The following is a 22,014-nucleotide window of genomic DNA, read 5'->3' as shown; positions in this document are numbered from 1 at the left end:
GTTTACTCACAACTTTTCGTTGGTGTTTATTCAAATTTTGCCAATGTGGAATCCCAAGACCCGGACCACACCTTGTTGTATTCACCGAGAGCTGAATGCACTTATTAATTTTCAGATGAAAACTTGTAATACTTTTGTGCAGTAGAGTATTTCTGTCGAATAACAGCAGCTTCTGATTTGAAATTGAATTTTAGCTTAATTTATAATAATTTTAACCCATAAACCTAATGGTCAAGAGTTTTGAACCTCTATTCTTGGAAAGTATTCTAAACATTATTGGCAAATGCCTGGTTGCTCATTTTGTCCCTCGAATTTGATTGGTTACGAGTTCTTCCTCCCTCTACCACCGGAAGGAGTGGGAGAAAAAAATTATCACTTTTCTCGGAAGTCTGGCTGGGTCAATTCTTACAATTGTTCTACCCCTTTCATGACAGTTCTTTCCCTTTTGGAGGCTTCCGTTTGAATGATCATAATCCTAAAGACCATTTTTTTGCAGGAGTTTCTGCATTTTATTCATAAATCTATGATAAATTAACATGTTCACATAATATCAAACATATAAATGAATACAATTTAAATGTGACAATTGAAGAGATACATTGTGAATAATACAGAAAAGACTGATAAATAAACCATACATAAACATGTGATATAGTGAATTCGGTAAATTACAGGGGCCAGCAATTATAAGCACACCTACGACTGCTCGTGATCCGATTTTGGAACAAATTGCATTTTGCTCATTTTCTGAAAATGTGAATGGAACATATCATTTTATATGAGGTCAAAATTAATTGAAAGAATACTAATATAACCATTTTGAAAGATTGCAAGCCTTTATTTTGGAGTAAAGGCCAAATTAGGTTCAAATCGTATATAGCCAATCGTACGACTGCTATGACGTCATTACGACTACATGTATATATATATAAAATTCGCTTTTATCAGTTTATTCTAAGAAGGATGATAGCATATAGTCACAGATTTGAACATAGTTATTCGTACGACGATTTAGAACATTACACAGTAAGATATTCCAATAGTCTCAATACTATATCAAATTCTATTACATTTTATTCTGAAATCGGGTCGCAGACCAGTCGTAAGGTGTGCGGTCGCCTTAAGAAATATGTCTGACCAGTAGTGTGGCGTTTGACCATCGTCATAATTACTTGGAAAACTTTCACCGACAGTTTTCTTCTTCATTCCTATGAATTCGATTCATAACTTATTAATGTTTTTAATGAATTTAAGTTTACAAAAAATGTAGAAATTTGTGAAAATAAAAGTTTATTTGAATTTGAAAGTTTTACTTCTACATTAACATACATAGATGATACATATAAATAAGCAATACATAATAGAAATCAACAAAAAGCATTGATTCCCCCTTAAATGTAATGACACATTTGAAAAAAACATATCATGTTACATATATGACAATCTCATTATTACATAACAGTTATACAGCAATTAATACACAGTTGTAATTACACAATAATTATAATGAGTTTCATATCGCATGATGCCTACAATAGATACAGTCATCTCTTGACAGGGTTGATAAGTTGTCACCGGGGTTTTAGCCTTTTCTTACTGAACATTTGCCATGTATTGCAATCTTATGACTTGAAATGAAATTAGACAAAATAAAATAAAAAATTAAAAAAAGAAGTGCAATTTGATCGAATTGTGAAAAAATACTAATAAACAAAAACAAAAATTTCGTCTTTGAGCGGCAAATCAGGGAAAATGTTGATTAAAAAAAAATCCACCCTTCCTCTATTTGCCTGGCCCCACCCCAAGCACGGGTGGTGGAGCAGATATGTTTATGGGGGGGGGGGACATCTGTTGTTGCGTCCCCCACGTACCCCGAACACAAAATATAATCCTCTGCTCTGCCTCCCACGACCCAAAAGTATTAGTACTGTCATTGTAAATTTGCGAAATAGATTATGTGTCTGATCAATTTCTAAACTAAAAATAATACAATTCAAGAGAAGAATAAGAACTATTAGCAACAATTAAGGGGCAACGGTATACTCTGAAAAGTTGATCACGGAAATATTATTCAACGGGGTCACTCTAATTGTTGATTACTCCTTTTTATTCATATTACAACTAGGGCCTCTATAACAATTATAAATAAGCAAATATATCACAAAATATTTATTAATGTCCCAAACTCTACGTGAATGACGTAAAGAAAAAGTGAGGTTCAAAAAGAGAAAGTAAACAGTGAAAAATGTGTATGTAAAGGAGAGAGTGAATACATTCAAAATTACCACTAAGGCTCTCGTGGATTACATCAAAAATATGATATGATCCACCTTACTTTTCTTTGATTTAAATTTGCTTCATTCTCCTAAGAACATGGACCGATGTTCTTGCATGATCCCCCTTTCTTTGACAATATATTTTTTTGTCTGCTTCTATTTATATGATGTATTTTGGTTTATATTCATTCTTGTGGGGGTTTTTGTATAAAATAAAGTGAAAATGAAATAGCAACTCATTATCACAAAATGGGCGTGGTCCCTGGCCCGAAAGTCCCCCCTGGCCCTCCGTATGTTGTGTTTACTTTGCCGTCAATACTTCGAAATAGAGACCATAGACAGTAACATGATATGGCATACATTTTAAGTCAAAGAGTCGGATAATTAATATAAAAACAGAGTAATAAAGATGTTTTGAATTAATTTTATGATATCGATGAATGCATTTGCTGATGACTGCAACATCATAAAATCAGTGTTTCTTTTTAATTACTTTCAAATTCACCCGCTTGAAAAAAAATTGACGAATCAAAATTTCTTAATCGATACTTTTTCATACCGGTACCGTAATCGTTCTGTTATCGCGTTGAAGTTGTCCACGTCGTCAAGTAAAGAACAGCAGAAGGATTTTTATCTGAGGTAAATATTGCTTTTCTTTCCTAATTTCAAATAAAGATCATTATCGCCTATGGCAAAATATATGTTGTTTAACCAGTTTTCTATGTTATGAATAGCTACAGTAATCATAATTCTGTCAGGACTGCGAAATCAACTTATTTCTTAGAAAGACCGCCAAGTTTTTATTATCACTCAGTCCCACGCGTGTGTTTAGCGGTATGTACCTGAGCTGAGTCCATGAGACGATGAGTCAAAGTCACATCAGTGCAATATAAGTCCAAGCTAACTACTAGGTTAGGTTTTAACTTAAGTCTGTGAAGCTGAAGAAAGATTGAGTTGCCTTACTCTGAAAATCCTTAATTACTTGTCACTGTCAGTATGAGAATTTCTGTCTCGGGTTTCTGTTTTGAGTTGACTTGTTTGTTTTCTCAATTTCTGTTCTGCCAGTTCTGGGAATCAAAATTTACATTCTTCTGGCTCTGGGAGTTCTGGTTCATCAACCGTTCAGCGACAGTGACCTAGATCTAGATCAAATTTATTAGTTGCAACAGCACTGTGCTGCTGATATTCTGTGATGAACATTGGCTTAATAAATTCAAGCAGCGAACCTGATCTATTTTTTGAGCGGGATGAGCTATTTCATCCTCTCCATTTGAATGGCATGATCGTGATGTGTATTTATGCCATGATTTTCTAACCATGACATTTATACAAAAAAATAAACAACTAATAATATTACATATCAAAACAACATGCCAAAGAACAGTGAATATCTAACCATTACTCATGAAATACAAAATGATAATTATTTTACCGAAAATGCAAATGATGATACTTGAGTGTCGTTATTTCAGAGTGCCAAGAGAAGCAAACTTTGTGAAAATGCCTCAAATCTACATGTAGCTCTATAAGTCGATCAATGACAATAAGCCTGTTCACAGTTGTAAACTACACAGTAAAAGGCCATTTGAGATAAACCAAGATTTTTTCAAGTTCACTGACAGGCATTTGTGATTTGATGATTATTCATGTATTCCTTTTGAAATATTCTTTTCATCACATACAAGCTGAAGAAGAAGCCTTCATAATCACTGATATTCGACAGTAGCCCAAACAATAGTGAAATGTGCCAAAAGCAGACAATCAAACAGATTTCTAAACTTTACCTCTGATGTACTATCTCTAGTCACCTGTTCTACATGTATACAATGCCCTTTTTCTTAGAATTTGAATGCTTTGCCAGGAAAGCTTACAGAACATCTTCATTTGAAAATGTTAGTGCTCATTCTCATAAAAAATTGCAAAGGTCTATTGAGAAAAGTTGGCTTATCGGATATAAATTATTGTTAAAATATTATGATTGAATTATGTTCTATAGAATCTGGTCATACTAAAAATGTTGCTGGTGTAGTGTGAGCGAAGTTTCTGTTATGGATATTGATATGGAAGTATTCTGCCATTAAAGGAAACCCAAGAAGAGAATCAATTTGTGAAGAAATTGAGTAAAATGAGAGGATCAGCAAAAAAATTAGCTTTATCAAAGTCTGTAGTAGCCTAATGGAAGTATGAAAAATCTTGTTTTTATTGGGATCTTCAAATTAGCAAAACTCTATTTGTTTTGTACACAAATTTTCTGATTTCCCCTCATTATCTTTCAAATTGCATCTTGCATAATCCAATGGGAAATATAGTTTATGCCATATAGATCAAGGTCAGGAGGAGGAGATACACAGAAATATCTAAATTAAAGAAGAAAATATGAAATTTGTAGACAAAACAAATGGATAGTCATCCACAAACTGCCATTTTGAAGCATGTTTGTCAATTTGAAGAAAGTGAGGCAAGACACCACCTGATAAGCTTGTGGCTTTTCTAGACATAGTCTGAATTCTTCATATCAGGCTGCCATGGCACTGCTGGCACTGCTGGCACTGCTCATGATTGTGGTCTCCTTCGTTCTTTGATTTGAAACCTTATCATTGGAAATATAATTGTTATTCTTTTTTTATTATTTTTATATGTTGTGGTTATTGTATACATATATATATATATATATATATATATATATATAGAAATAGTCTGCTTCGGCATAAGGAATAAAATAATCACAAAAGGTTTAAAAATGCCGTAGAAATAAAATCGTAGATTTTAAAAGGAGCATAGCTCTCAAAAATGAAAGGTAAAGTCACACTCTTCATCAGTGCCCATGATGTGACAAAAAAGAGAATTTTGTCACATCATGGGCACTGACGAAGAGTGTGACTTTACCTTTCATTTTTGAGAGCTATGCTCCTTTTAAAATCTACGATTTTATTTCTACGGCATTTACTAAACCTTTTGTGATTATATATGTATATATATATATATATATATATATATATGATTATCTCTGAAATGTAATAGTAAATACTCAAATACTAAAAAATGTGTTACTTTTGAGCCTGTTGGTTATTATTAGATCGAAGTGCACTGCCACCAACAAATAAAGACTGAATCTATTGGTCTATTAGTTTTGATGCTTCACTTAAAAAAGATATTCATAGTTTTGAACTGACAATGTTTTTGTTTCTCTTTTTTTTAGCCCTGTGTGTAAGTTCTCAAATATGAAGGCCTTAATTCTTGTAGGAGGGTATGGAACGAGGCTGCGGCCGCTGACTCTTAGTCGACCAAAGCCACTCGTAGAGTTCTGCAATAAGCCAATGTTACTGCATCAGGTGGAAGCCCTAGCAGAGGTGAGTAAACTGTCATTTTGAGGTTTCATCCATTTTACCTTTATTACCAGATGATCAATTGGGAAATGCAATTGTTTCTGCAGCAAAGTTTTCAGGTCTGCATACATTTTATGTATGGTAGCTTGGATAAGTTTTTATTTTGTCTGTGCCAATTTCTGTTTTGTCTCATCCCTTTAATAGTGTAATCCTAGTTTACTTATTTTCAACCATTTTATCTGCTTGTCATCTGAACTAATTGCCATTTCAGAGACTCCAACCCCAAACACCTTCTGATCTGGATATTCTCCCGCCTGGATCCCCTAGCAAACTGGAGACTATAATTTGATGTTCGTTTTGCGCGCATCACGAGCGCGAAGTCCCTTGTGGCCGGGGTCCTGCATGGGCCCACTAAAAAGGTCCAGGAAGCTCTAGGGTTCTAAATGCTCTCTTATGCTACCTCAGACTAATTTTTTAATATAATGGCACCAGTGGCGTAATGAGCTAAAAATTTTGAAGGGGCTAGATATGGCATATCGCGTAAAATTGATAAACAGTTGCGAGTGAGCGAAAATTTTGATGTTTTATTTCAGAAATCCAATTTTGTTATACAGAGTGAGTCAGAAAAAATGTCCCACTTTTTTAAAGTTGAATTGTTTAAGATATGAATATTTAATCATTAGTTTCATGATATGTCTTGATAGAGGTATCCTCCAAGTACTTTCAGGTACCATTTTCATTTGATCCCGTGCACGCATGACTGAACATCGGACAATCTTTAGAAGACTGTCAGATCTCACTTGCGCCAAGTTACTGGGTTATGAATAAAACAGTGCTTTAGACAAATACAGTCAGACAGACAGACTGGCATGCTCACACACACACACACACACACAACACACATGGTAATAACTGGTTCATAATTTTCTCTTTTCTGATTAAGCATTGATTTTTAGCAAGATCGCTGAATGTTTAAGTGGCAATTCCCGTCCCCTTAAAACACATTCACTACCACCATCATATCATCATCATCATCCTCATTGTCATCATCTTGATCTTGATCTTCATCATCATCATCAAGTGCACATAAATCCAATATGCTGGTTATGTCTTTTGTTGGTTAACAATGAAAATTTACAATGGATGTCTGTGCTTTTGTTGCACTTGCCTATAAAAGGGCTTGCCTGATTTGGCAGCAGTCACTTGAGCCTCTTTTTACAGTAGCAAAAGTACACGAATCATGGTTCGTCCTCAATTCACACCACAACATAGGTCATTTATGGTCACTGAGTATGCAAGGACTCAGAGTGTAGCAGTTGTTTTGCAAGGGTTTCGCCGCCGTTACCCAGATGTTCGGTGTCCCAGCAGAAAGACTGTTCTCCGGAATGTTCAGAAAGGAACGAGTACCAACCTCAACGCAGGGCATTCAGGTCGTCGCAGAACAGCAAGGAGTCAGCCCAATGGTGTGCTTGTGTGTCTGTGTGTGCGTGTGCTTGTGTGTGCATGTTTGAGTGGGTCTGCCAGTGCGTGTGCATGTGTGGGTGTGTGTTTGTGTGTGCATATACGTGTGTGTGTGTGTGTGTGTGTGTGTTTCAGTCTGTCGGACTGTCTTTGTTCAAAAGAGTGTTCTATTCCCCACCCTGTAACTTGGCGCAAGTGAGATCTGACAGTCTTCTAAAGATTGTCCACTGTTCAGTCATGCGTGCAGGGGATCAAATGAAAAAGGTACCTGAATGTACTGGGAGGATACCTCTATCAAGACATATCATGAAACTAATGATTAAATATTCATATTTTAAACAATTCAACTTTACAAAAGTGGGACATTTGTTCTGACTCACTCTGTAGATTTTGACATATTAAAAAATGATAATATCACATTTCACCCTACTGTCTTTCCTTTTCTCTCTTTGTTTTCTTGGTCGTGACTTCCCCTCCCCTCACCCATCTGTACGACTTAGGAGGGTACCAAGTAATTAACAATTTAATGAATCAAATCATACATTTTGGCTTGATAAAACTTAATAAAACTTTTCATATATATCATTCATGCATGCATATAAAATTGATAAGCATCTACAAAATCATACGTTTTTGTGATACCTTTATCCGTATCAACCAGTGAAGACATACTACCCCACAGCCTTAAAATTGACATTTCCATCCATCTTGTCTCAATACTTGATGATCTCTGGAGTAAGATTGCTCCAAACACCATAGCGGGGCGCGCCAATGGGCGAGATCGCGCGCAGCGTTGACGCTCTAATTAAGTCTTAGCTTGAATATCGGCTTGGATATGAAAATTTAATTCCAGTTTTTAAAAAGGTGTTTGGGCAGGAGAAAGATCATTTAAAGTGGGAGAAAATACATCTTATGCGGGAGACACAGGGCCTGGGCGGGAGATATAAAATCTCAAGCGGGAGAACGGGAGATTTTAATTGCGAAAAAGGGCTTTCGGCGGGAGATCTCTCGCCGAAAGCGGGAGTGTTGGAGTCTCTGCCATTTAGCCCATTTATCATTTTGTGTAATTTCTAATGAAGCTGTACTCATTACTTCTGATATTCACTTGGTCTATTTAATCTATATGATTAGATGAACTGTGTATGACAAAGCAATTTAATCCAATCCAATAGGCATTTGATATATCGCCTCTTCCTTTCAGTTGCAAAGTGCTGCACACACACACACACTGCTCTATGTTTGGGCCACTAAAACAATAATTCAACACCTCAAAATGATCAGCTTAGTCCATGCAATCCATTGTCTTATGGGATGTAATGGCTTTCTTGAACTGGTCAACAGGAGGAGGAGATCTTCTTCTTCATTTGAGAAATTATAGAAAAGTAATAGTAAACATGGTAATTAGACAATCTGGGCATGAACACTAAATGATAATTGGGCTAAGTGGATATTAGAGCTAGACCAAGTGTAGTTAGTGTAGACCAAATGGATATAGGCCACACAGTATTAGATTATCTTAGATTTAGACTGACTACTTGTAGACCAAGTGAATATAAAGTTATATTTATTCTTTCATTCAGGTTGGTGTGAAGGAGGTTATCTTAGCAGTCAGCTACAGGGCAGAGATGTTGGAGAAAGAGCTTAAAGCACAAGAAGAAAGAGTAAGAAACTTAATGAATTATCTATATTACATTGTGTTGAATGCACTTATTGAAGAATTTGAAATATTTGTAAAGCATGCAAAAAATGCAAGAAGTAGCATTCATTTTAAAACGTTAATTCCATATTTTAGTGGATATTATGTACCAAATTAAGTACCCGGGTATTTGGAAATTTTTGAAATGCCTCTCATCATTTTAGATTGTTCATAATTATGCTTGCCTACAATATTGTAATTTTCTTGAAGTTAATTGCAATTACAATTCTACGAAAACAAAATTTTGATAGATTGATCTGAGAGGAGTATTTTCAATTCAAGATTACAGATCTTCAGCTTTTAGTGAAAAGATGGATTAGATTTTCTGGTCTTGAATAAAACATTAATAGGAGTAACAAGATTATCTTATTAGTTAAATACAGATTTGAGACTTTAAAATTTGCTTTAATTGTTACTGTACATAACTGCATAGGAAAAAAATTATCTTTTTATCATGACATTGCAAGCAACAATGAATCCACCTTTAGCATGCATATTAGTAATGCATGCTACACCCGGAAGATTGAATGAGTTTCAATGATTGTAGATCCATGCCATCTATTCAAGTTTTATCCATCATTTATGAACTCCATGATAGAGACTCTGTGAAATGCTTGGATATATGCAAATAAAAGGTATGATAATAAGTGCTTCTTCATGTAGTATATCAGTGAACTTTCCCAAATGTTCATCATTAAAGGAGAGCGCTTCATATGATGTTCTACAGCCCATAGAATCATACATTCAGGTGACAAATAGTTATAAATGCCTGATGAACTTCAGGTTAATTCTTTACATTTTGCTTTTCCTTTTGAATGATTATCCCCCTTTCAGATTCAGTAATTTTTGTATTAAAAAGATACTATATTTGTTGTCTATTTCACAGCTTGGAATTAAAATTACCATGTCACATGAGAAAGAGCCCCTTGGAACAGGTAAATTACTCACTTATTTCTCCAAATGGTGGAATGAAAATTGATTGTCCAAATGGGCCCTGTAGCTCGAATCTTAGTGGCTAAACTTACAATTAATTTTCACAATTGATTTAATACATTTAGGTCAGTGCAATCAAAACATGCAAGAGAAATGTTCTGTGATCCGTTGCTTAGCCTTGTATTATGTGATAGGGCAGACAAATGAAAACATTATTTACAAGGAGAGTGAAATATTTTTCTTGATTTATATTTCTGAATTAGTATATCAAGTCATTATGATTAAAGCTAAAGCCATTTGTCTTACAAGGTCTAGATGATTTTTTTTGCATGAAAATTATATTAACTATTCTTTTTATCTGATTTTATTGTGTAACCATTAAATAGTAGAAAATTAATAGTTGTTTGGACCATGACCCTTGAGTATATTATTTAAAAATGCATACATTGATTTCCTTCTATGTTTTTTTAGGATTGAAGAGTAGAGTTCATGTTTTTAAGAGTATTTCATTGATATCTACAAATTCCAACTTGATCTGAAAATGTATTAAAAAATATATGAATTGATATTCAACTTATAATGTGTCTTTCATGATCTATTTCAGCGGGTCCTTTGGCTTTGGCAAGAGATATATTGAAAGAAGACAATGAACCGTTCTTTGTGTTGAACAGTGACATCAGCTGTGAGTTTCCTTTCCGTCAGCTCATTGATTTCCACAAAGGTCATGGCAAGGAGGGAACTATTGTGGTCAGTATACCTCTTGATAACTTTGATATATTTTTTTCCTTTTCTGTTGATGCATTACATGTTGATTTAGTAACAGTGTTTGTTGGTTTATCTATATGGTTAATATTCTAATCTAAATATTACAGCCCCAGAGTGAGTGCTTAAATGATGAAAAATTTTGTAGCCGTCTATTTCTTTTTCTCTTTTCATGTCTTCCCCTTATTTATTTGCACTCTGAAAACGGTTCCACAATCACATGCTCCTTTGCCCCCTCCCCCCAGAAAAAAAGAGAAGATGTTTAAACATTTTCCTGGCTTTTTATCTTCAGGTTTTTTTATTTATATTTTTTTGTAGGGGGTGAAATCTAGTGGTTTTACACAACATTTTTCAACCCCTCGCCGAGGTATAAATAATGGGTACAAATTAGCCCTTAATTTACTTAGAAACTCTGAGCAACATTAGGTTGCATGGCTTGACTGTTCACAGTGAGTTGGAAATATGCAAATGATACTTACTGGCAAGACTTAATTCCTAAAAGACATCTTCTATGCATAAAGAAATTAGTTAATATGGAAAATATTATAATTGTTTAACAGGTCACCAAAGTCGAGGAACCTTCAAAATATGGTGTAGTAATTTACAACAGCACCGATGGACAGATCGAGCGTTTCGTAGAAAAACCTCAAGTATTCGTCTCAAATAAGATCAATGCCGGTCTCTACATGTTCAATGCTGGTGTACTCGATAGAATACAGGTCAGTATCAAGATATAATCGTAAATGAAATTATTATGTAATGATATGAAATTTAATATCAAAGCAATATCTGATGCTGATGGAAAATGAAGTGCTGTTGATGACATTTCACAATGCATTTGTTTTCTCGGCTCTTGCATTCAGTGTTCAAATTGCAAGTGGTAATTTATTTTTCAAGATCTGTTCAAATAAAAATTTGGTGTTTCTGGTCAGATGGATAAATGTTTACTGGTAAATAATGTGATTTCTGATGAGTTTTATAGCCAACTTTGCAAAGATAGATCAATATGTTAATCCTGTGTTTTTTCAAATTTTGTTTTCTAATCATATAACCTCATGAAATTATGCACTAAAATTCCAAATAAATTGTACACAATCAACTGTTTATACATCAAGATAATTGATTAAATAAGTCTTTAAATATTTATACTCCATATGAATTTGCATAACCTTTCATTAAATTTAAAAAGTGAGATTGTTTGGTCGTTTTCAGTTGACACCAACATCAATAGAAAAAGAAGTCTTCCCATATATGGCCACTGATGGGCAACTTTATGCAATGGAACTTCCAGGTGAGTTTCCATCTCTTCCCCCCCCCCTCCCTTCCCCTTAACTCCCCTTCCCTTCCACTTCCTCAAAGAGCTGTGGTCATCATATGAAAAGCAAAAAATTGAACTGTATAAAAAATCTTCATAAGAGCACTAAATGATAATGGTGATTGTCATGAGATCTATAAACATGAAGATGTGTGTATTTAAATGGTCAAACAGAAAGAGAATGAAATAGGTTTTCTTGGTGTAGTATTGAGAATTAATTATAACAGTATAACAAGGCCTTGCAATTCCACATCAAAACTCTGAAAATAGCAAATCAGGAGAGTAATTCATGCAACAAGTATATCGTTATAAGCTACCAAAATCCTTGCATCTGATTGGCTCAGAACAAATTTGTCAGTGAAAATCCTGATATGCTTCATTAAGTGCTCTCCAGATTTCTTTATCTATTCTTTAGTTCCGATCCAATCCAATATTTAAATTCTATAAGACCAAGTTCACATTTCTCATTTGAGGGCAAAATAAATCCTTTGTTCTGAACTGTTTTGGAAGAATCTTGTGGTGACTCGAGACTGATATAATTAATGTTGCAATCTGTTGTCTTCTTACTTAATCTTCTTATCTTATCTTGTCTTCTTACTTCTTACTTGCTAAGAAAAAAGGGAGAGAAAGAAATGTATATTTTGCCAGTTATTTTGCAATTGTATTTGAGTTTTGTATGTGAAATTGATTTTTGATGAAAATAAATGCCCTTGTCATGGGTGAAAGAAAAAAAAAATCTTACTTAAACTTCTACTCTTTTATTTAATTTCTATCCTCTTAAGGATTCTGGATGGATGTTGGTCAGCCCAAAGACTTTCTGATTGGCATGTGCCTTTATCTCACTTCAGTCAGGCAAAAGAATCCCGAGAGGTTATACTCGGGTCCTGGTGTGGTTGGAAATGTTCTTGTGGTAAGCATTCACCTCATAAGTAGTTAACGTTCTCTCATTTATGAAGCTGCCACCAGGGGCCTGTTTCATAAAGAGTTACAACTATAGTAAATTTGCCATTGTGTCAACTGCCATGGTAACAGGGCTCAGCAGCCAACTACACCCAAAATTTAAAGTGTAGTTATACAATAACCGCAAAGTTCCCTTTGTTCTAAGTCTTTATGAATTAGTATTGTTGAGCTTATCTTAATACGAAACATTGTTTTAGAAAATAAAAAAGATTGAGGTAGTGAAACAAAGTGTGCTCAAACAAAAACAATTTTGAAGAATAATTTTTGTTATTGTAAAATTGCATTTATGTATCTACTGATTTTACTTACATGCATTAATGTTTACTTTATATTTTTATATGACACATAACTTAATCAAATTAATGGCAAAAAGAAGCTGCTGAAAACTGCTTATCTAATAAAAGAGAGCCAATGGAGTAAATTAGAAAGTCAAAAAGGGGCCTAAGCTTTCGATCCTAGCAGAATCTTTGTCGGAGGCAAAATGACAAACATATAAAGTGGAACAACCATAATATAGACCACAAACAAGCTACAGCAACACTAGAAACAAGGAGACAAAAGGGGCATTAGTGAGTAGAGAAGACCAATCAGGTTAGTGAAGGGGGTGAAAGAAAAGGAGTAGGCAGACACAAAGGGAAGTTAGTGTAAGTAAGGCCAAGAGGGATTAAGATAATGAGGCAGGCAACATCAAACAGGATCTGGAACAAAACAGTGATAGATCTAGAGGGATGAATAACTAGAGAATTAGTGAGAGATGGGTCAAACAGGTTACAAAGAAAGGCATAATAAACTGGTGCATAAGAGTGGGGGAAAAGGGGAAAAGAATGGGGAACAACTGATAATGTGCAAAAGACATATAAGTATATATGATAAAGCATTAAACAAACTAAGAGAATAAGGTAAGTGTAAATTTGTATCTATAAGCGATATGTATATAAATATATCCAAAAAAGAAATGTATTTGAAAAAATATAAATACACATATGGTGTAACTGATATTGTAATCCGCTAGGTGTGACGGGAAAAAAACATAGGACTATACAGAAGAAAAAAAAAAAAAAAAAAAAAAAACCTGTATATGTAAAAAAGAGGAAGCAAATTACCTAAAAAGGTAAAAGCAAATATAGAAGAGAGGGGGTGTATTATGAAGAAACCATAGTATACATGTAAATAAGCAAATGTGGTAAATCTAAAAGAATCTAAAAGAATATATATATAATAATTATTATATCGCCTGAATAAGGAAGGAAAAATTGGAGCTGAGCTTGTATGAGATATGGGAGGAAAGTAGAGGAAGAAACTATAATGTAACTATTCAAAAGAGCTGAGGGGGAAAATGATATGTATATATAAATTGAAAGTGGATAGGAAAGAATAATCAGTCGTTCCCCTCTTGGATGTTCAGGCCATGAGGTTGGGTGGTGCGAAGTCGTCTCATCCAGAGCTTCTCTCTGCTAGTACGGACTGAGTCAGGACGGGTACCTAAAGATTCGATGCCCTGTAGCATCATGTCAGTGATGGAGTGGTTGGGGAGGTTAAAATGGCGGCCAACCGGAGTGTCCAGCTTTGCTGTGTTGACGGTGGATCTGTGCCCGTAGAATCGTCTCTTGAGTGTGGTCTTGGTTTCCCCTATGTATTGTACCCTACAAACTCTGCAAGTGATGAGATATACAACATTAGTGGTAGTGCATGTTATGTTGCCCTTGATTTGGTGAGACAGGCTGGTAGAGTTGCTGGTGAAAGTGTCGCCCTCGTGAAAGTGTATTTCACATATGATGCACCTGTTGCTGGTGCATTTGAAGGTGCCATGCTGTATGGGAGAAGAATGGTTAGTGAGGGAGGGCACTTCAGCACGAACAATGAGGTCCCTGAGATTCGGTGGGCGTCGGTATGCTAGAAGGGGAGTATCGGGAACGGCCTGTTGGAGACGATCAGAAGTGTGTAAAATGTGGTGGTTATCACACAGGATTTTGCGGAGAGGGGGTAGATTGGGATGGAAGGTGGTCACAAGCGGTATTCTGTCGGTAGTCTCCTTGTCACTTTTTGGTTTGAGAACTTCAGATCTGGGGAGAGAACGAACTTTGTTAATTGCCAGTTGGACTGCCCTGGCCCCGTGGCCCCTGGCACAGAAATGTTTCTGCAAATTCCTGGCATGGAAGGAAAAATCAGGGTCCTCGGAGCAGATACGGCGAAGTCTGGGGGCTTGACTGTAAGTGATGCCGGTTTTGCAGTGACGGGGGTGGCAGCTAGATGAGTGGAGGTACTGGTGGGTATCTGTTTGGGTATCTATTTTAATCAAATTAAAATATACTCCTCATTTACTTCAAGCACAAACCTTTCATTTGTTTCGCAGGACCCCTCTGCAACGATTGGTCAGAACTGTAGGATAGGACCCAATGTAGTAATAGGCCCCGGTGTAACGGTGGAAGATGGGGCATGCATCAAACGAAGTACAATCCTCAGAGACACGACCATCAAATCTCATTCATGGATTCATTCATCCATCGTAGGATGGAAATGCCAAATAGGACAATGGGTAAGTAGAGTAAAAGAGATAGTAAGTACTGTAGTAGAAAGTAAAATTAATTATTGGGACCTAGCATTTATTTTCGTTTTTTAATCAACAAATTTAGGGACTTCAGGATTATAAAATGTCCACATCCTTATAGGGCCATCTCTATTTTAGATGTGAAATGGAGAGTAAAATCATGAATACAATAGCTTGTTATGATGATGAATAAAATTGCACACCTGGTCAGGGTTGCAGAACAGCTTTTTTAAGGGGGAGGGGTGGGCTGACCATACACCCTCCCCCAGTCTGCAGCCCCTGTCTGTGTTCAGGAATGCTGACCTATTTTGACTCACTTCACTAAATCATGCTATGCACTCATAAGCAGCTTTCATATTAATACCATAAATATTTAATACTAATATTTGAATATTAGTATTAAATATTTTGTAGATACAAGCATAAGTACTCTACAAGATTGCCATATGAAATTAATATTTACAGAATGTATCATATGTTGTTTTATTAGATGGTTACATGTTGCATTTCAATTTTGTTTTTACCTTTTGAAATTGCTTTGTAATATACTTTAGATACACTGTATATATCATAGTTACACTCTCACATTCCGTGTATCTTGATTTTTAGCCCAGATACTGTCAGGGTTCATTCGCGTTTCAGTGAATGCTGTATTCCCTAGCCAGACGGAATTACTGTTTACTCAGTATCATCATATGAAATACACCTTGCCAAAGCAAACAAAAAATGGAAGACATGATATCATTTTATTAATTTGTCCCAGATATGTTTTCATCGCTGTATTTGTATAATGAAAAAAATAGAGGCATATCTATTGATCATCATCATTGATATGCATGAGAATTGTCATATGTGTACTGTTTCTTCATGCCATAGATGAATGGACCAAACAGGATCATATTTATGGGAGTGTAGTATGCATTTTATAATTCATTGATATTGGCTTACTCTATTGACCTTTAACGACATCTTGTAGTAAATAGGATTAAATTGCTTTATACATTTTAATCAGTGGGATGATAAATTTAGTAGTAGATATTGTTCTAATTTTGGCTGAAACTAAAAAAAAATCAAAAAAATCTGGCCTCTATGTTTTAATTTGCTATTCATTCAGTGTTAGGAAAACTGGAAACAAGGGCAAGCGCTAAAATATTGCCTTCTAAATTATTGTCACATGTGGCTTCTTTGAATTCAATTTTTAAAGGACAAGTCCACCCCAGAAAAATGTTGATTTGAATAAATAGAGAAAAATCGAACAAACAAAACGCTCAAAATATCATCAAAATCGGATGTGAATAAGAAAGTTATGACATTTTTAAGTTTTGCTTAATTTCACAAAATAGTTATATACATCTCGTTCGGTATGCAAATGAGGGAACTGATGACATCTCTCACTCACTATTTCCCTTGTATTTTATTACATGAAATATTCTAATTTTTTCCCCATTGTCCTGTGAAACAGAGTTTTATTTCTCCCTGAACATGTGGAATTACCATTGTCTAACATTTCATGGATCAGTCAAGGTAGTTCTTATTGTCAAATCTGTAAAAATTGAAATATTGTATAATTCAAACAATACAAAACAAAAGAAATAGTGAGTGAGGGACATCATCGACTCTCTCATTTGCATGTGACTAAATTGTGCATATAACTATTTTGTGAAAAATAAGCGAAATTTTAAAATGTCATAACTTTCTTATTCTACATCCGATTTTGATGAAATTTTCAGCATTGTGCTTGCCTGATTTTTCTCTATTGATTCAAACCAACATTTTTCTTGGGTGGATATGACCTTTTATTTATTTTTTTATTATATTCTTTCCCCTCCCCCCCCCCACCGTTTCACCCGAGACATTGTCACATTGGGCATGTGTTCTTGTGGCTCCTTGCCCCCCTCCCTAGATAAACTTTTGTGTTTATTATTGGTGTTAAATAATTCATGTTTAATTATTCATTTGCCTATTTCTTTCTTTCTTGTTTGCTTTATTATTTTATAAATTTGTTTTATTTACTAATTTATATATTTTCATTTAGTTATATCTTCATGCATTCATTCATCTATTTCATTATTTCATTATTTGTTTTTATTCATTTTTGATAATTCATTTATTTTTTATTAATCAATTAATTAATTTTCTGATTGGGGGGGAGGAAGATTCTTCTGTGGGTGAATGACAGGCATGTGATATAAGTCATCTGTATCATAATCTTATATATGACATATATATTTGCCTCATAATCCAGGTTCGTATGGAGAATGTATCAGTGCTGGGGGAAGATGTAATGGTCAAAGATGAGCTCTATATCAACGGAGGACGTATACTACCTCATAAGTCCATAGGAGCATCTGTATCAGATCCTCAGATCATCATGTAATCTATTCCATCATGTGCAACATTCATGCAACTTTTGAATATATATAGCATCAGCAGAATACAGAAAAAAATCCAGTATGAATGAGGTAAAATTAGTAGCCCATACTTTCAAAAGAGGTTTTAATTGTACGATGGTACAGATCCATGGACTTTGCAGGTTCTTTGTGCATAATTACGCTTATATCAAACAGTCCAAATATAAATGTGCACTTTTGGCAAATGGTGCTAAATTCATGCTTGAGTGAAGCGTGATAATACAAGAAATCTGTATAATCCATGGTTTTGTACCATGGTGCAGTTATTTGAAACCTCCTTTGAGACTATGGGTTAATGTTTTTATATGTACATTACATTAAAGATATAATGGAATGGGACCAAGGCATGATTCATTAAAGCTCACTTTTAAAGCTGTAGACAAATTTAAAAGTATCAAAAATGTTTTGGTTGACTTGGAATTGAATATTGCTGTTAATGAATCACCCATCAGGAATATTACAGTGTTGGATTGAATTTCATTACTTCAGGGCTCTGTTCATAAGAAAAATGTATGATGAGATGACGATAACTCTTTGATGGTAACTATATCATAACGTTATTGCTCAAGAGCTATCGTGCAGTGGGGTCTGGAGCTCCGTATACAATAAAAAGTTGTTGAATCTATCTGGAGTGACATTCACCAACAGGTTATGAAATATTAAAAAAAAAACACAGTTAAAGTATTTTTTTTTTTTTTAATCTAAATTGGATTTTTGAGAAAAATATCTTTCCTCACTCCTCATTTTGTATTCATAGTATAAAGGAGCTGTGCATTCTGATATTCAGTCATGCCAATTTGACTACGCATTTTGAAATGGTCTTCGTTTTCTTTTTTTTTAAACAAATTTGTGCTTACCGGTAGTGCAAATCAAGTTGACAAATATTCAGTTTGAAGTGTTGGCATCATGACAGGGGAACCAACTGTAAAATACACGGAATTGGGGGTAAATTCTGTTTATTCTGACCTATGTTCTGAAGTGCCATCTTATTATCATACATGTATTATGTATTCATGATACATGGGAAGCTTTGTGATGATATGATTTATCAGTTAAGGCAATCTTTTATTAATATAAGGTTTATTTTCGGTTGGGATCAATAAACGACTAATATGTAGAATTATGCTGAATGTGCCTTATGTATTATTTGTTATTTTTTCACATCGCAGTTAAGTTGTTTTCTTTTACTACTATTAACAAATTAGAAAAATATTACAATTTATGATAAAATGAGGTATTAATAATGGTGCAGATTGTGTTGTATATCATATTTTAGTCACTAACCTGCAGTTTAAACTACACCATGATCTATTAAAGTCTGTACCAAAATAATATGGTTTGCCAAAAATATCAGAAATTGTTCCAATTTCTGTTTACTGTGCTCCTTGTTTCATCCCCTTGTGGTGAAAATTATTGCAGCTGTAATTTCCAGACAAACAACATATTTAGATCACAATTGTTTAATCTTGGGGGAGTTTCATCAAAGTTGTCAGCACTGACTAAATTGTCAGTGCCGACAATTTCAGTGAAATCCTTGGTTTTGATTGGCTAACAAGCACTGACCTCTGACTGTTGCTATGGTAACTGTCGGAGAAAGACAACTTGTCAGTGCTGACAACTTTCATGAAACGGACGTGACTCCAGTATACAGGAAACTTGAACAAAGGCTGATTGTGCAAGCCTTACACAGGTTTCAATTTGCATGGGCCAAAAGTATGATGGATTGTAAAGCTAGTGACCTTTTATCACCTTTGACATTTGACCTATCTTAGGTTGACTTTAGAAAATATGGTATATGCCTACTAGCTGTGGTACATGTATGTACTTGAATGATCATATTAACTTGTCTTTCCTATGTATTAAGATATGTATTTGTTTATATTGAAAAATGTATTTGATTTCATTAGGAGTTCAATTCAAATGTTCAAGAATTAAACTACATGTATGCATCGAACTTGCTATTGTCGATCTTCATGATGTACATGAATTTTGTGTTCATATAAAATGAAGCCAAGAATACAATAGACTATGGTTTAGATTATATATACATGTAGTTCTTCATGAATTTTTGGCAAAAATTTGTTACATTTTTTATATCTTTGTAGCTTGAGAACTGTAACATGTCTTACCCCCCCAAAAAAGTTATGAAAAACAATATGAAAATGAAGTCACCACCAATGTAGTATTGGAATGGCAGTCATGATCTTTGACTATTCAGAAATGCCCCAAAACAGATTTCACAGGTTTTGAGAGAACATTAAGTACATGTCTTCAAAAAACATTGCAGCAAAATTTTCAACTCTGTATTGGTTCATTTTTGCATTTCACTGGCGTTTTCATTGTGAATTGGAAATACAGTACATACATTCGCTCACACATTTCTGAATATTCAGTTTGACGTCGTTTTTAACATTTGCTTCCCTTGTGATCTGCTCCAGTTCACTCAGAGAACCAACATTTATAATTCATGTAATAATATCCATTCAGTGGTGCCATAAAAAAGTTTGATTATAATTCAGTAGCCTTTGTACTGTATAAAACAAAATTTTATATAAATATTGCTGAACGTACACCGTGGCTGATGAAAATGTTAATAGAAGATAATAGAATTTTAGAGAGTATAATATGTAAATTTATGAAAAATGTAGTTGTCTAGAAATATTGTATAATTGATTTATATATTAATGCTGCTTTGAGAATCTTTAGCAGTTGTTTACAGTTTATCAAAAAATATATGGATTATTTTTGTAACAGTCAATCGATATACAATTTTATCTTGTTGGTACATGTAGGTACTGTACAGTATGTAAGGATATTCAAAGCTGTGCTCAGACAAAGACTTCAGTGGCATTCCACATTCTTGTTGTCATGTTCGTTATCTTTAAAAATATAATAAAAAAACAAAATTCTAATTATGATCTGACAGATTTGCTTTACATTTTGCAGATCTTGGATTACATTTTGGATTACATGTTTCATTTTGACATTTGACTTATTTTTTTATAATTTTTCCAATTGAGTGTTATTTTACACACATTTTTTTCTAGCATACATACACATTTGGCTTTGATACAGTCTTTAATGACCGGGCATTGCTTTTATAGATTTTGAAGAATCTGTTGAAAATATTTTGTATTAATGAAGTATGATAACAGATGGATGTACATGTATAATAAATACGTAATTCATACAATTATACAATTGAGCAGTTCCAGCATGAATAAAGATAATTGATCATTGTATATGCTTATACATGTATTCAGACATTAATAGTCAAATCTTAGTTGACCAATCTACTTTTCTATTTTAGATAGTCTCCAATATATTTATTTCTATAATTTTTCATTTTGTTTTTTATATTGCTATTTTTGTGATTTTTTTTGCCTGGGTGTTCTAGATTCTTTTAGTACTTAGTTTGTATTAACATTAATTAAATAGAATAAATCTATGTATTAGCAGTGGACTGATAAAATTTTGTTGAACAGGGTTACTTTTATTAGTCATGACTATGCTCTAGCAGGGATCAACTTCAGCAGTCGATTTACCAAGTTAGGAAAGATTTACATGTTCTGATTTTCCTGTCTTTATGAGTAGAAACGGATACCTAACATGACCAAATCTTTTCTATTTATTTAAAAAATAAACAAGCAGCTCAGGCCAGATTACTACACGTCTTCAAATTTCAAGATTGAATTTAAAATCCAAGCCTTTGTTTCAGAAATTTCAAAAGATACACAATTCCCGGTATCATACTTTGTGTTTTCCCAAACTCTAAATTTGTTTAGACTATAGACATTATTAGTATGGTCCAAATCTATTTCTGTAGTGATATTGATAAACATTGAAATCTCGACATGTTATGTTGTAGTTGATCATGTATTGAATAAATCATATACATTGACTTGGTTTTATAAATCATTATAAATTTGTTTGTATCTATATGTTTTCTGTGTGTGTCCTTGTCTTGTTCATTCTTCCCCCTTCTTGTGCAGTTATGTTGGGGAAGGAGAAAAATAAATTAAATAGAATGGAAAAGGTTTGAGAGAAATCAGACAAGCAAATTAAGATTCCTAAAACTATAAATTTCGAATTGGGAACTGGGTATGTAAATAATGACATGTGGGAAGGACAACTTTCCCATAGGCCATGTACTTTATTATGAAGGATTTGTGGTTTTCTATGAAGTACCTATTCCCCTGGGGCAGTAATCCAAATATATGACCAATGAAGCATGCTTTTTTTATATCCCCATGAAAGAAAAATAGTCTGAAATAAAACTTGAAAAAGAAAACCATGACAATTTAGCAATTTTATGTATTGGGGTAA

At 34.2% G+C, this 22,014-nt stretch overlaps 1 protein-coding gene across 1 annotated transcript; it reads left to right on the top strand.

The window, feature by feature from the left end:
* The first annotated feature begins 2,847 nt into the window (after positions 1–2,847).
* Positions 2,848–19,818, top strand: LOC129257901 (mannose-1-phosphate guanyltransferase beta-like). The gene is made up of 10 exons (XM_054896336.2): positions 2,848–2,915; positions 5,476–5,626; positions 8,644–8,724; positions 9,646–9,694; positions 10,297–10,439; positions 11,015–11,173; positions 11,667–11,745; positions 12,552–12,679; positions 15,083–15,265; positions 17,523–19,818. The coding sequence occupies exons 2-10, from the start codon at positions 5,498–5,500 to the stop codon at positions 17,652–17,654; spliced, it is 1,083 nt and encodes a 360-aa protein (XP_054752311.1). The 5' UTR covers positions 2,848–2,915; positions 5,476–5,497; the 3' UTR covers positions 17,655–19,818.
* The last annotated feature ends 2,196 nt before the right edge of the window (positions 19,819–22,014 follow it).

Source organism: Lytechinus pictus, chromosome 3 (genome assembly GCF_037042905.1).
Source record: "Lytechinus pictus isolate F3 Inbred chromosome 3, Lp3.0, whole genome shotgun sequence".
Lineage (NCBI taxonomy): Eukaryota > Metazoa > Echinodermata > Echinoidea > Temnopleuroida > Toxopneustidae > Lytechinus > Lytechinus pictus.
Note: the sequence above shows the minus strand (reverse complement) of the source record. Positions and strands in the feature narration are given on the sequence as shown.